This window comes from Lissotriton vulgaris, chromosome 11 (genome assembly GCF_964263255.1).
Source record: "Lissotriton vulgaris chromosome 11, aLisVul1.2, whole genome shotgun sequence".
NCBI lineage: Eukaryota > Metazoa > Chordata > Amphibia > Caudata > Salamandridae > Lissotriton > Lissotriton vulgaris.
Window position 1 is genome coordinate 795,369,526 of NC_141699.1, and position 14,434 is coordinate 795,383,959.

The 14,434-nt window shown below is 45.1% G+C and overlaps 1 protein-coding gene across 3 annotated transcripts in view; it reads right to left on the reverse strand.

Moving 5' to 3' along the window:
- Window positions 1-14,434, reverse strand: part of DZIP1L (DAZ interacting zinc finger protein 1 like) — a 764,020-nt gene that overhangs the window by 159,161 nt on the left and 590,425 nt on the right. For all 3 annotated transcript variants that reach the window (XM_086943917.1, XM_086943918.1, XM_086943919.1), the window contains one exon: window positions 10,508-10,641. In XM_086943917.1, the coding sequence (XP_086800043.1) occupies window positions 10,508-10,641 (134 nt within the window). The remainder of the gene's footprint in view (window positions 1-10,507; window positions 10,642-14,434) is intronic.

The following is a 14,434-nucleotide window of genomic DNA, read 5'->3' on the forward strand; positions in this document are numbered from 1 at the left end:
GCAATAATTAAAATAGAATTTATCGGAAATGATATTTCCTACGTTCAATCTCTAGAAGGGAGCCAATTTGGATTAGGTCAGACTGGCACTGAATTTATTTCCTCAGCAACCACCAATTGTTTTCCTCCTCAGAGCCCAGGATCAACTCCAGAATTTCGCTACAGCAATAACAATATCTGTGCGTGAATTCGTTGTTAGGATACATATAACCGTAATACAAGATCTAGTGCCAAGATTGGAAGATAGAGGCTTCAGCCACCTAGAGCGTGGGCCTTTGTAAACAGGACATACAAAGAGAACGTGGGTTACTGTCTCTTCCTGAATATGGCAAAAAAGACAATTGGCATTCATGGGCTTTTTCCATTTAGCAACGAAGGATCTTAAAGGAAGGGAAACCACTCGGAATTGATGGAATAGTTTCCTATAATTTTTCTTTGTGATTCCAGTATGGTTCTGCTTTCGATGCAAACTTATGTTCTAAGAAGATGCCTGTGAGCGAGGTACTATCCACCGCTGACAGGGTCTTTTTTGTGACAATGTCCCAATAGAGGGTTTTAAAATCTTTTTTGTTGGGAAAAATGTTTCCAATCGGATCATCCCACAATTGTCCAAGCCCCATTTCCCTTAAATTGTGCTTATTCTTCTCCAACCATTTGATTTTTGATGATAGATCAGCACTCCTGATGTGCATTAATGCTCTCGCATACAATGCCAATTCAGGGGTGGTCCAGAGCCTCCTCCAGTAGGCTAGGGGTCTGAAGCCTGCAACCTCGTCTAGAGAAGTGCAGCCCAAATCTATGAGTAAAGGCTTCATAGGTGTTGATTGAGGGAGAGCAGTCAGGGATCTCAAAACTTGTTTTGCGATTGTACTAGGGGTAAAAGATTTTTGAACCCCCAGAATTCAGCACCATAAATTATGGAAGCTTTAATTTTCCCATTATAGATATCTACTGCTGGCCCTATAGGTTTAGTATGGGACAATCGATGTTCCTTTAGTAGGGTGCCAGCCAGCTGGTTGTGCCTTAAGACTATGACATCTAAATGGGAGGCCCAGTTCCTCTTCCTACCCATAGTTACCCCTAAATAGGTGAATGTATCAGTCTGTTCCAATAATACATTGTCCAATGCCACCCTACCCTTGACACATTTGTGCCTATGCAATATAGTGAACTTTGTTTTGTCTGCGTTTACCACGAGCTCATGGTCATTGCAAAAAACTAAAAAACGATCAAGGGCAAGTTGCAGACCCAACTGAGTTTTAGATAAAATTAACGTATCGTCCACAAACATTAATAAAGGTACCCTTGAACCGGCAAGAGATGGTGCATCAGTAGGAAAATCAGAATAATATGTAATCACCTTGTTTATGAATAGAGAAGATAGGGTAGGGGCAAGGTCACACCATTGCCGCACTCCCTTATTAACTGGGAAAGAATCGGTTAATACACCCTGCTGCCCCCACCTAACTTGAGCATAATTTGCCTTGTGAAATTTAATGATGAAGCCGAGAATTTCCTTAGGCATCCCAACCTCCTTTAATGAATCCCACAGCTTGTGGCGGGGTACTAAATCAAATGTCGATTTTAAATCAACAAATGCTGCATAAAGTGTTCCCCCTGCTAAAATCACTGTGGTCCAATAGATCATCGTAAATCTGAAGACTTGATCAATTGTGCTGACATGGGGTCTGAAGCCCGCTTGATAGGTAGTTAAAACATCCTGATCTATAATCCATTCATTAACTCTACCTAACACAAGTCTTGCAGCAATTTTTTGTAAAGTATCTATTAGGCTTATTGGCCTATAATTGCTGGGACTGGCACGGTCTCCCTTTTTGTATATGGGAATAATTTCCGCCCCACGCCACGTTTCCGGTACTGGCGCACCATTGGCTATGGCATTTACGACAATGAAAATATACTCAATCCATATCTTCCTATCCTTTTTATAGAGGTCTGCCGGGATGCAGTCTGGGCCAGGGGCCCTCCCTGCAGGGACCCTGTCTAACACCCTATCAATCTCTCCTTTGGTGAATTGTAAAGCTACCTCGGAGATAACCTCAGGGTACTTAGTACAAGTACTGCAAGGGCTAGCAATTTGGCTTCGAAAATACTGGACCCAAAGTTCTGGAGGAACATTATTCATTTTAGAGGTTCCTGTTGTACTATTACCCCATTTAACCAATTGCCAGAATCCAGTCCAATTCTTTTCTTTACTGGCATTAGCTAGACCTGCCCATCTGTCCTCATCAAAATCTTCTTTTGCCTTTATTTGGAGACTTTCTTGTAATTTGCCCTTGGTACTTTCACAACTGCGGAGTCTCCCAGCCTAATTACGTTAGAAAGGTGTCGGAACCCGACTCCACATTCCTCGTTATACCACTTGTCCGATTTTTTTTTTGGGGGGGGGGGGGGGGGCTTGAACGGCTTCTTAGCTTTTGTAAGTTAAAGCTTTAGATTGGCGTAATGTCCCTCATGCGCCTTCATAAGGTCCTTAGAGCTATTACCTTTTGTCATCTGCAACCCCATCAATGCTACAGTCTCTTCCGTGGATAATCTAATCTGCTTTAGAAGATCTTCGTCCTCTAAAACCACCGCCCATTTTAACCGGCTGCGGTCTTGGGACATAGTAACTTCTCCTATCATTGAAGCAATATCAACAATTGAGGGATCTGATCTAATCCATTCCTGTTTAGGGTCAGTAGTAAGGGATCATGATCACACTCCGGTCTGTGAAATACCACCATATCCATTAATCTAGACCCAAGCTCTAAACTTATGAGTATATAATCAATCCTACTACTCCTGATCCCATTCTGGTATGTAGAACAGCCTATTAAATCTGGGGGAGTTCTCCCATTGGTAGCTCTAATCCCTCAGCCTAGAGAAAAGCTTTTCACTTGGAGCGCTGCCTCTGACCATTTGTTAACTGGAGCCAACAAGAGGGACGGTATCTCCCATATTTGGTCCTCCTCCACCTAAGGCTGCCATCATCCAATCCAGAGGTTCGAAGGAGCAGTTAAAGTCTACCACTATAACTACAGCACCCGAACCTGATAGACCGTCCAGAAATGTATCTAAGAGAGCAATGGTTGGTGAACTTTTCCCACCCACTATCCCTCTCGAATAGACGTTGATTAATATCAGATCCAACTTGCCCTTAGAGCAGATTTTAATAGGAAGAATATCTGGTCTATCTATGGATAATTCGGTAGTATGATAGGAAGACTGTTGCTTTACCCATATTGTCAAACCCCGCTGAGTCTACCCTTCTTGTTTACAATAGCTGCTTTAGCATAAGTCAAGTATCCGGGACGGCAAATTGTGTCTAATGACACGGTCTCCTGGAAGATAATAATGTCAAACCCCTCTACAAAGCTTGACCAGTCCAAGGCCATCGTCTTGTTGAGTAGGCCTGCTATATTCCAGGAAATCACAGAAATTACTGAGGGATGCGGGGCCCAGAATCCACTTGGACAGGTCGCCCAATCACAGGCTGATTCCCCGTCTCCCCACAGACAATACCACTTTCTGCTTTTACATCATCAGGGGGGGAATAAGAACAACAAGGTGCCTGTATTGGGGTAGATGGTCGTTGTCAATCACATAAATCTAGGCCAGATAGTGGAGCAAATCTATTGGATAGGGGAACCGCCTGAAATCGGTTTACATGTCCAAAGGGTACATGGGGTCGCCTACCCCTCCCCAGACAATTCGAGGTGGTAATAGGGTTATACTCTAGTGTGTAAAAGTACCCTAACGGCAGTATAGATACCCTGCCCATGCGATTACTTAACATCCCGCCCAGATTATCAAGCAAAAATGTTGTTACATGCACATTGTTAAATTGACAACACAGTCCCTAGTTCCTTCCCTCATAGTTGGTCCGATCCACGGTATACGTCTGACCATAATTATGTGTTTAGCCATATCTCATACCAGAAGCCCGCCTCCTCAAGACAATTATTCAACCAGTGCAAGACTTTACACAATAATTGGTCTGTGGTTTCAGACTGGGTTTCACGCAGAGGAAGACCATTTTTAAAAAAACTGATACTAAAGGGGTAGATGCTGGAGGCAAGTTGAATACAGGAGGGATCGTTGTAATGTCACTGGGTCTCACTTCTCCAGGTCCCTCCACTCCATCGATACAGTTGGCCTGGGTATCCATAGAGCAATTGTTAGAACTCTTATCCCCCCTTGAGGCTTGTGCTATCATATCCCTGCCATCGCACAGGGTAGACACTATAGATTGAGCAAATTCACTGGATTGAATCCCTGGGTCATCATCGGGCCTGTGTGCCCGTGCTGGCTTTTTGGATGGTACTCCAGCTGTTTTTGTTGCAATCCCTGACACTTTTAATTTCGTAGCTGTTATGTTTGATGACTGGGTGATAGGCATATTTATGGAAGAAACCATACTCCCCAGCTGGCTTTTTGTATTTGGGCCAGGTGTTTTTGAATGATTAAAAAGTCACTCAAGAGAAGCAAAACCTGTCTTTGCCAGGATTTCGTAGTGAGTCAATTGCTCCTCTATCCTGGTCAACCTATCCGTAATGGGTGTTAACATGATTTTTATTGAATTCTCATGTCTCTCCCATATTTCTTATTCGCATTTCAAATTGCTTCCACCCATAGAAACAAAACTGAAATCCGAGGCTGCCTGGACAATATCCAATGTAGTAACCTCTGTGGCTATGGCATGGCCATGGATTTTACTTGACCTCTGGACTTTTGCCATGCAGGGCCTTTGAGGTCCTCCTCCCCGCTTCCTTTTCACTACTGGATCTTTATTTATTTGGTTAGTACTACTATTTCTATACGGGGACCTAGCCTTTGCTCTAGTAGACATGATGGCTACAGCGATCGTTTGTATTGATGGTGAAGTTACAGGATCTTCAATTAAAGCAGAGAGGGAAGGTACATCGTTGCTCACCCCATTCGGGGTTGACTGTACGGTCGGATTTACAGCTGAATGGATGGGGAGGAGACTGTAGCTAGTGAGCCAAGGGACGATCTTTTGTTTAACTGTGGATCTAAGGAAAGCCGTCGCTCAGTTATCTGGATCTCCTTCTCCAGAACAGAGGTGGCCCTTAGTATAAACTGATCGAGCGTCCCTGTAACACTGCTGCCCTGAACGGGACCCAGTCTCTTCCCTTCCCGTCTGCTCATCATGGAAGACTATAAGACTAAATTAAGAAATGTCAGTAGAAGAGAAAAAGTTTCCCAAAGACTAACCGGGAGAAGATGACTGGCCTTGCTTGATACACTGGTCTAGAGGGGTGGAACGGCCCAGCCTACTCCGGGCTCAGACGGGCCGGCCCTTGGCCCGGCACGCGCCTGCGCGCGTTCCGCGCAGCTGGTGTGATGGTGAATTAAACAGGTAGCCGCCCTCAGCAAGGAAAATCAACACAGGTGCGGGCGGTAGATGAGCCCCCTGGGACTTGCAGTCCCTCTGCTTCCAGCGTCCTCTTGCTCCTCCAGGCAGGCTAAAATGCCCAGCGGCACCCGCAAAGCGGGAGCGGCAAGAAGTTAAATAGTGCCCCTAGCGAGTAAAATCAGTACAGGTGCGGGCGGTAGATGAGCCCCCTGGGACTTGCAGTCCCTCTGCTTCCAGCGTCCTTTTGCTCCTCCAGGCAGGCTAAAATGCGCAGCGGGTCCCCTTTTTCAAAGGTCCTGTCATTTTCATCACTCCCTCCACACTACACCGGATCTCTGCCAGCGCCACCTCACTGCATTTACAGAGTCAAAAACAGATCATTCTTATGCTCTTTTTTGTGGTTATGTGGGCGTGCAGTTAAGCTTATCAGAGAGTAGTGCTACGCATTTTTTGTACTCACACAGGTAATAAATGAGACGCACACTCAACCAAAAAAAAAACAAGACCAATTTAGAAAAAGAACACTTCTATTTATATATATTGTGATACCAAGAATGTCGTTTGCAAGTAAGCACTTTTTTTGTTATCAACATTTACAGGTAAGAAACTGTTTTAAGACAATGAGTCTTTACGCACAATGGACTTCCTATGGGGAGAAGACAAGTATGCACGCAAATATTTACAGTCGGTTTCTGGGGGTCTCCTCCAGAACTTCCGGTCATAGTGGGCCAAGGTCCAAAGTATCACCAGCAAATTATTGTTACCTGTTCTGGTTCGGCCAGGTGCAGGTAAGGATGGTAGCTGGGCGCGCTTTGGAGAAGGGGGGGGCATCTAGAAACAGGCTGAAAGGGGGGATTTGGGGACAAGTCCTGGAGCTCCAAAAGGGGGCTCGGGGCACAAGGATTCTGGGAACAAGGGACCACAGTTGGTTCGTCAGTACCCGGGCTGGGCGGCTAGGGTGTACAGCAAGTAGGTCGGCTGGGCTCAGTGCGCAAAGGAGGCTCTTGCGGTTGTGGTCTGGCAGCTCGAGGGGTTAAAAGCAAAACATCTGGGCCACTCACAAAGTGGGTCTCAGTGATACTGACGTCCCCTAACGGATGCTCAGTTGTGGTGCAGTGAGGATTCGAAATGGACTTACACTGCTGGCGATTGGTGCAGTGCATACTCTGCTTGAAGGAAGAAAGGCTTTCAATGCCAATCGGATCACCCAAAGCTCTAACATATTGATGTGGGGCATGGATTCTGCTGGACACCAGAGTCCTCTTATTGCCACCTCTCCCAGATGGCCACCCCAGCCCAGGAGTGAAACATCCGTGAGCATTGCCAGCTATAGTTGGCGAAGAGAGAGGTGTCTCCCACTGACCCAATCAAAGTTTGTTAGACACCACAGCATGTGTTTTGCAGTTCCCTCCGAGATCTGGACCATATGGAAGAGGTTCCCCTGACGCTGCGCCCACTGGAACTTCAGGTTCCACTGAAGATTCTGCATATGCCAATAAGCATATGTCACAAGAAGGATGCAGGAGGCCTTGAGGCCCAGCAGACTCAGAGTCAGTGTCACCAAAATCCAGGCTAGAGGCTGAAACATCGGTATCACTGTCTGAATATCCCTCGGTCAGGAGGATAGACCTAAAACTGCACCATGTCCAGAACAGCTCCCATGATGGGGAAAGTCTGAGAGGGAGTCAGGTGGGACTTCGGCACGTTGGTAGTGAACCCCATCGAATGCAGAAGGTTCGCCATAGTCCGAAGATGGGAGACAACTGCCTGAGGCAAGCCTTCCTTCAACAGCTAATCATCGAGGTGGAGGCAGACTGGAAACCCTAACCTCCGCAGATGAGCTGCAACCATCAACGAAACCTTTGTGAACACCTGAGGGAGCACTGATAACGCCAAAGGGGAGCCACTATAAACTAAAAGTGCTTTTGACACACCAAGAATAGCAAAGAACACCTGTGAGAGGCAGGGCGGGAATGTGGAAGCATGGTTCATGCAAGTCCAACGCTACTATCCAGTTTCCCAGGTCCATGGCAGACAGAACTTGCACAAGCATCTTCAAGTTCTCCTTTTTCAAGGACAGGTAAAAAGACACAGGTCTAGAATAGGTCAAAGGCCTCCTTCGTTCTTTGGCACTAGAAAGTAGCAGGAATGGCAACCACAAACTACTTCTGATGTCATCACCTTCTCTATGGCTTCCTTGGCCAAGTCAGCAAACACTTCTTGGCAGAGTAAGGAGAGTTGGTTCTCCATCATTGAGTCGCAGGTGGGTAGCAGGGTGGTAACAAAGGGGAGGGAGTAACCCCTATGGACAAGCTGCAAAAAACAATGGTCAGATGTTACGGACCTCCAGTAGTGCAAGTGATGGCATATTCCTCCCCCCCACCCAATCCCCATGATGGTCGGAGGACAAACTAAAGGAGTTTGGATACTGAGGCTGCCTGGGGGTGGTGTACTGACCCAACGTATGGCTACATGTCCCAAGTGCTACTCGGCCACGAAAAGATTGTGAAACATGTTGGTCGTGGTTGCTGAAAGTGTTGAGGGGTGGTTGAAAACCCCTTCCATTGCCACGAAACAGGGGAAGGCGTAATTGGGTTTGTGAGGAGCTATGGAAAGGTCCAAGGACCTGGTCGTAGCCCTGCTGTCCTAAAAGTGCTCCAGCGCTGATTATGCCTTCTCTCCAAAGAGACAGGAGTCATCAAGGGGCATGTCCATAAGCGAGGCTTGGACATTCCCCGAAAAGACAGCGGTTCTCGACCAGGTGTCCAGACCACATCTGATGGTGAACTTGGCTGCATCCTTTCCATCAGCAATTGCTTGAGAGAGTATGGCTTGGGCCTCCTCCAAGACCATGGGCAGCAGTTGCGCAACCAAGTCCCAGATCGTGTGGGAGTATCAGCTAAAGAGGCACGCAGTGTTCATCAAATGCAGTGCCAGGCTGGCAGAAGTGAACAACCTCTTCCAGAAGGTAACCAACCTTTTGGATTCCCTATCCTATGGAGTTCCCGGACTTGATTTTGGATGTGGAGGCCTAGACCATTAAGATCTCCAGGGTGGGGTGCTGGATGAGGAAGCTGGAGTCCCCTGGGGTGGGGCAATGACAGCCCGCAATTGTCCTATGCACAGGAGCCCCTGTGCAGGGCTTGCACGAGGCCCAGAGTAGAAAATCAGTAAGTGCTTCATTAAATGGGAGCAATGGTAGTGGTGGACAACTCCAGGGTTAAGCACCTCCGGGAAGATGTTTGTCTTGACTGATACTAAGGGTATTGTAAGGTCCAGCACGTCAGCTGCCCACATCACCACTATCACAAATGAGGCACCCTCCTCCATAGCTACGGTAGGAGGAGAGACCAAGTCAGTGTCTAGTCCACTGGCATCTGCCAGATCCTCATAACTGCTGTCCTCTGGATCTTCTAGTGTCTGATATCCATAAGAGTCCATAGACTCCTCAGAATAAAAACTCTAACAAGGCCTGTTATATTAATATGGCACTAGCTCCATTATGGTGAGTCTGCCCCCAATCAGCAGCGGACCTGGCGTCGGACAACACCTGTTCGGCTCCGTATCGGAATCAAGAATGATGATGAAGGCGGTGCCATCGCCAGGACAGGATCTGTCACTGGATACCTTGGTCAAGAAAGCCACCGAAGGTGAACTCACTGGCTAAAGACAAGTATGGGCCCGCCATGACACGTAGGGCCTGAGGGTGCTCCAGAGGGATAGGGCCACCCAAAAATTAGGTGCATGGCCTATTGAAATTCTTTCAAATGGGTGTGGGTTGCTCCGGCTCCCAGAAACTCAGGGAAGCGCTATAACAGTTCAGGAACAGGCTCCACCACAGGACTTGGCCTCAAGTGCCGACAGCCCTGCGACTCGTCTGAAGACTTACACTGCAAAGTCGAAGGCCTCTTTGACTTCTTTTTCTTGTGGGACATACCCAAACTATGCCAGCGACTTGGAGTGAGCCGACGATCACCGGGCACAACCCTAGTGAATGATCTTGGGACCTTCCTTGTGGCCGAGATCTGGAATGTTGCAGGGTCATATGGCATTGAACAGCAAGGCGCTTGAGGGACAGCTCCTTCAGGGCCATAGGATGCAGGCCGCAGCAACCCACGCTTGTCTTGGTGTCATGATTGCACTCCAAACACCGAAGGCACAGCAAATGCGGATCCATCACCAACATCTCTCGGTCGGTGAGAGGAGTTGCACGGCTTAAATCTTGCTTTATTTGTGAACATACTGCACACCAGGAGACAGTCTTAAAAAGTATTTAACAAAAGGGTATAAAAAAGGTCAATCAAAAAGTGACTGGGGGTAGCTCTCTCCAGATCTGCGCTGACTAGTGTGGAAAGAAAAGAACTGATGTCAGTGCGCTGAGGTGGTGCCTATGTAGGCACCACACATGTCACTTCCAGCGCGGAAGACCACACTGATGCCACCAGTAGCCGAACAACAGCACCTACCAGTGCACATGGTGACTGCTCATCAAAAGTTTCCGGATCAATTCTGATGCCTGGGGAATATTCCATGGTAAGGAATCTTCCCACTAAAAGTCTCTATCAGATTTCTTTTATGATCTTGTCAAACAGAACTCAAAATTGCCCAGGATAGGTTTTCCAAAAATAGGAGATGGTACTGGTTTTATTCCAGCCACGAGATATTGGTGAGGACTAGGTACAACTTTAAAGCATCATTTCAATACTGCTATTAACGATATGTTCTTTCTGGGCCATTTTGGAGTCATTCAATTGTGGAAACTACACTAGACTTTCAGTGTGAATCTCCCACTGTGATTGAACACCTTGGCCCTCACAACTGTTTTTCGGTGCAGCCAGTAAGTAACTGCCAAATATTAGGAAATATTGTCTCACAAGAAGTGTTACAAATCTTCAATGAGGTTTAATTTTTTACAGACAACCTGATGTTTGACAGGAAACAGCATATAAAATGTATGGCAATAAGGATAGTCTATGGGCCCTTTAGAGAACAGTGAATTCTCTTTAATTACAGACTGACGAATACTTACACCAACTGTCACGTACCAACAAATTAGCAATTCTGATTCAAAAATATTTCACAAGACACAATAAAAATCCCAATTTAGAATAATAGGCCTCCTGCGTACCTGCTTCACACCCATCTTTTTCAGCTTCTCCGCAAGCCGCTCCTCCGAGGCTGATCGAACCTGCTTGATAAAGTTAGGATTTAGCCGCAAGGCTTCCGACAGCAACTCTTTTTTATCAAAAGAGTTCTTCAACTCTGCAGGAAAGGACCAGAAAATAAATGTAGTTATAAATCAGGAAAGTAGCTACAAGGTAAAGGCAAATGAGGATCTGCCCATCAAAAGCGCACTCAAGTCACATTTTTGCTTTATACAAAAAAATATATATAATACATACACAATGACACTTGCAGGTCTTCCTGTCTATATCCTAAGATGATGCAATACATCCATAAAAAGGTGAGGCAGCATAGAGAGTGAAGTATCTCCCTTCAGGTATTTATCCAATTGTCTGTAGGCTTTCACAAGACATTGGATTGAAATCTTTGGTAAACTCACATTTCTTGCCCTATTGGCTGTTAATTTAAATCTTCTACATAGATTACAGGGCAATCATAAGATATTGTCTCTGAATAAAAGCAGTCAGGATATTTTCTAAAAAGGCTATGCCTCTGAAAGACCGGTACGCTGTGCACCATTCTCACATTACTCTCATTTAGCAGGTTCAGTCTAAGACACAATTGAGATAAGGGGGCATATGTATCAATCCCTTTTTTCCATTTGCAAACAGGCCGATTCTCAGAATTGGCCCGTTTGCGAACGGGAAAAAGACTTTTGGGATGTATCATCCCAAAAGGCCCTCGCAAAATAGGGAATTGCAAAATTCACAATTCCCTATTTTGCTAATGCATTTAAGGAATCGCCAATTGCGATTCTTTAAATGCGATGTAGAAAGCACCCAAGTTGTGAGATTTCTCCTTCAGAAATCGCAAATTACTAGCAAGTTCAAGATGGTGGTTATTTGCGATTTCTCTGAAAAATACACTTTTTGGCATTTTTCAAAGTGCCATGTTGTGCACATACATGCCCTTAGGGGATGTATGTGCGCCAAATGTGCACACATGCTCATTTCAGGGGTGCAACAGGGTGTCCTTATGACACCATTGAATTTGAATTCGCAATTTTCGAGTACCTATTGGGAACTCGCAAATTGCGAATGTCTTCCCATTCATTCCTATTAGCCTCTAAGCCCATAGGAATGAATGAGAAACCATTTCTTAATTGCGACTCACAATTTGCGAGTCGCAACTAAGGAATGCCAAGGAATGGCAAAAGATTTTCAAATGATTAATTACATCCCGTTTTGCGATTCTCGAATAGCGATTCTCTAAAAATCGCTATTTGAGAATCGCAATAACAGTATTTGATACATATGTCCCAAGGTTTCCTGTCAGAGACTCTCAAAAAGGGACCTGATAAGGCCTTATCCCTGGAGGGACCATGACCAAGGCAGAGACCCTCAGCTCTGATACCCTTTCTAAAAGAAGGTCTTCTGATTTGAAACAAGGTAGTTTTCTAGGTTTGAAATGTTTTATTCTCTCCAAAGAGAGCCTTCTCTATAGTGTGGGACCAACTGCAAGAGTTTTTGGGATGTTGGTTTCTGAGAGCAATGCCATAATTTATGTATAGATTAATGTTGGAACAACATGTGATCAACGTAAGGTGGCCAATCCTTTAGTGGGGAGAAGTGGTTACTTACTGAAAGAGTTTTGCACATTATATCAGGATCAATATTTGGAAAGGGCCCACTGCAGATGCAAAAGTGCTTTTAACAATTTAAGATTATTAAAAAGAAAGGAGTTAATAAAATATGAGGATTTAAAAGAAAAGTCAGAAAATTAAATAAAAGTTCTAAAGAAAAATTAAGAAGCATACCTTAAAATCGCTTTAAATGCTGAACAAATGTTTGAGAACCCCAGGATCAACATGTTTTTTATTTGTTTTGTTTAGTAAAAGTAATTGCCTATGTGTGGGGCGGTGGAAGGCATTGTTGCAGGGATTCTGTCTAGAAACAGAACAATGGCTGGGACCACAGGACATCAGTATGTAGGGACTGTGTCACCATAGCACATCAGTACCTACGGGCCCACATCCGACTTGCTCATAATGGCTTACCTGCCCCCCAACCTTTCCAGAGTAACAGGTAAGTACGCAACCCAGAACACAACATTCCAGTCCCCTCAGGGGCCCGTGGTAACAAATCATCACCTTTAGTTCTTTTACCCAGCATGTCCATAATAAACAAGAATGAGTTGCATCAACAGTTGGCAACATTTATGGAAACTATCACGTCTATTATGATGCAAATGAGCTGCAATTAGAAAACATACAAAACTAAGCAGGGTAATTAGCATTACTAATAAACAGTACAATGAAAAGCTCTATCATGCCGAATGATATATCTGCCTAGTCTAGTCTCATTACCTGAGCACAGTGATATATCAGATCTCTGGGATTTGCGCCTGCCCCCCATACCTGGCATTTGTAGGTAGGTAATCTGCATCTCAGGACCTTTCACTCTGCTAGAAATTCTCCTGTCTATATTCAAAGCAACGAGTCATTGCTTATGTGATAAGAAATACCATGCTCGAAAACAGCAGCTGGGGCTCTCTATTATGTCTAGATGTTAGTGTCCGACCCTAGAGAAAAACAGGGGACTATGTTGTTTGAACTTGCACAAAATCTTCAGACTGAATGCCAGCAGAAGAGCTGAATAACAAAACACGTGCAGCCTATTTCTAAAATAATAGTGTGGCACAAAAACAAATGTGTGAACTCATTACTTGTGGAAAGCAAAAGCAGCCCACAACGTGTACAGTTAGGCTAACATAGGGGAGAACTACAGTGGACCCTATAGGGGACTCACGGCAGCATCTCAAGAACTGTGCAGCACAAACCATGCATTCTTACCTGTATGTTTTGAACAGCACAGTTTCAAAAATAGGGAGTAGGGCTGTATTTGATGCTCTACCCAACATCCTGTTTCAGAAGCATCCCAAAGTACAAGGAAACACAGAGAGGGCTCTATGAGAGGCAATGGCAGCCAGAGTAGGCAAATAGAATGGCAATTAACACTGCCCTCAAAGTATCAAAGAGAAGTCAAGAATTTCCCTCTGCAATGTCTTCTTCTCTGAACTTACTCTTTGTGCTGGAATCAAATACTTCAAGGGACTGAAAGGTGGAATATGGTGGGACAAAGTGAAAATACAAGCAGAGTGGGCATGAGAGGAGCACCAAACAGGGGGAAGTTAAGACAACAGCCAAATAGGGCCACTGATCCTTTTCCAATATTGACAATGAAGAGTAATCAGCAGGTTGCTATGGGAGCAGATGAACAAGTTACTTACCTTCCGTAACGCTTTTCTTGGTGGATACAGTATCTGCCTATAAATTCCTCACCTTTCAAATTACCCCTGCACTAGCATTCCACTGCAACTTTTTTCTAGCTCTCCTACGTCGACGAAGACGTTATAATATTACGGCTTTGCTCGCAACTCCATATGACGTCACCGGATCCACAAGAACACCTCGTTGGTGTGCTGACGTCAGTTCCACCCATTTTTCCGTGCCTCCAAGGCAAACTGGTGTACCGACAACATAACTGGAGTATACACAGTATACAATATATACATAAATACACACAGTATAAAGAATATTAAAAAAAGCTGAAGAAACAAAGCATTTCCTATAAACCAATAGCAAGGAAATCAAAAGACATAGGGAAACAACCATGTCAAATAACCAATAAGTCCTTTGATATACGAAGGTGGAGAACGGGGACGCGGGTGGATCAGTGAGGAATCCACAGGCAGATACGGTATCCACCAGAAAAGGCATTGCCCGAGGTAAGTAACTTGTTCTTCTGATGGATACATCTGCCTGTGGATTCCTCACCTATTGAATTGAATCGTATAGCATTCCCACTTCCGAAGGAGGATGTCCACCAATCTATACCAAAAAATCCTGAAGCATAGAGCGTGCAAAGAGGCC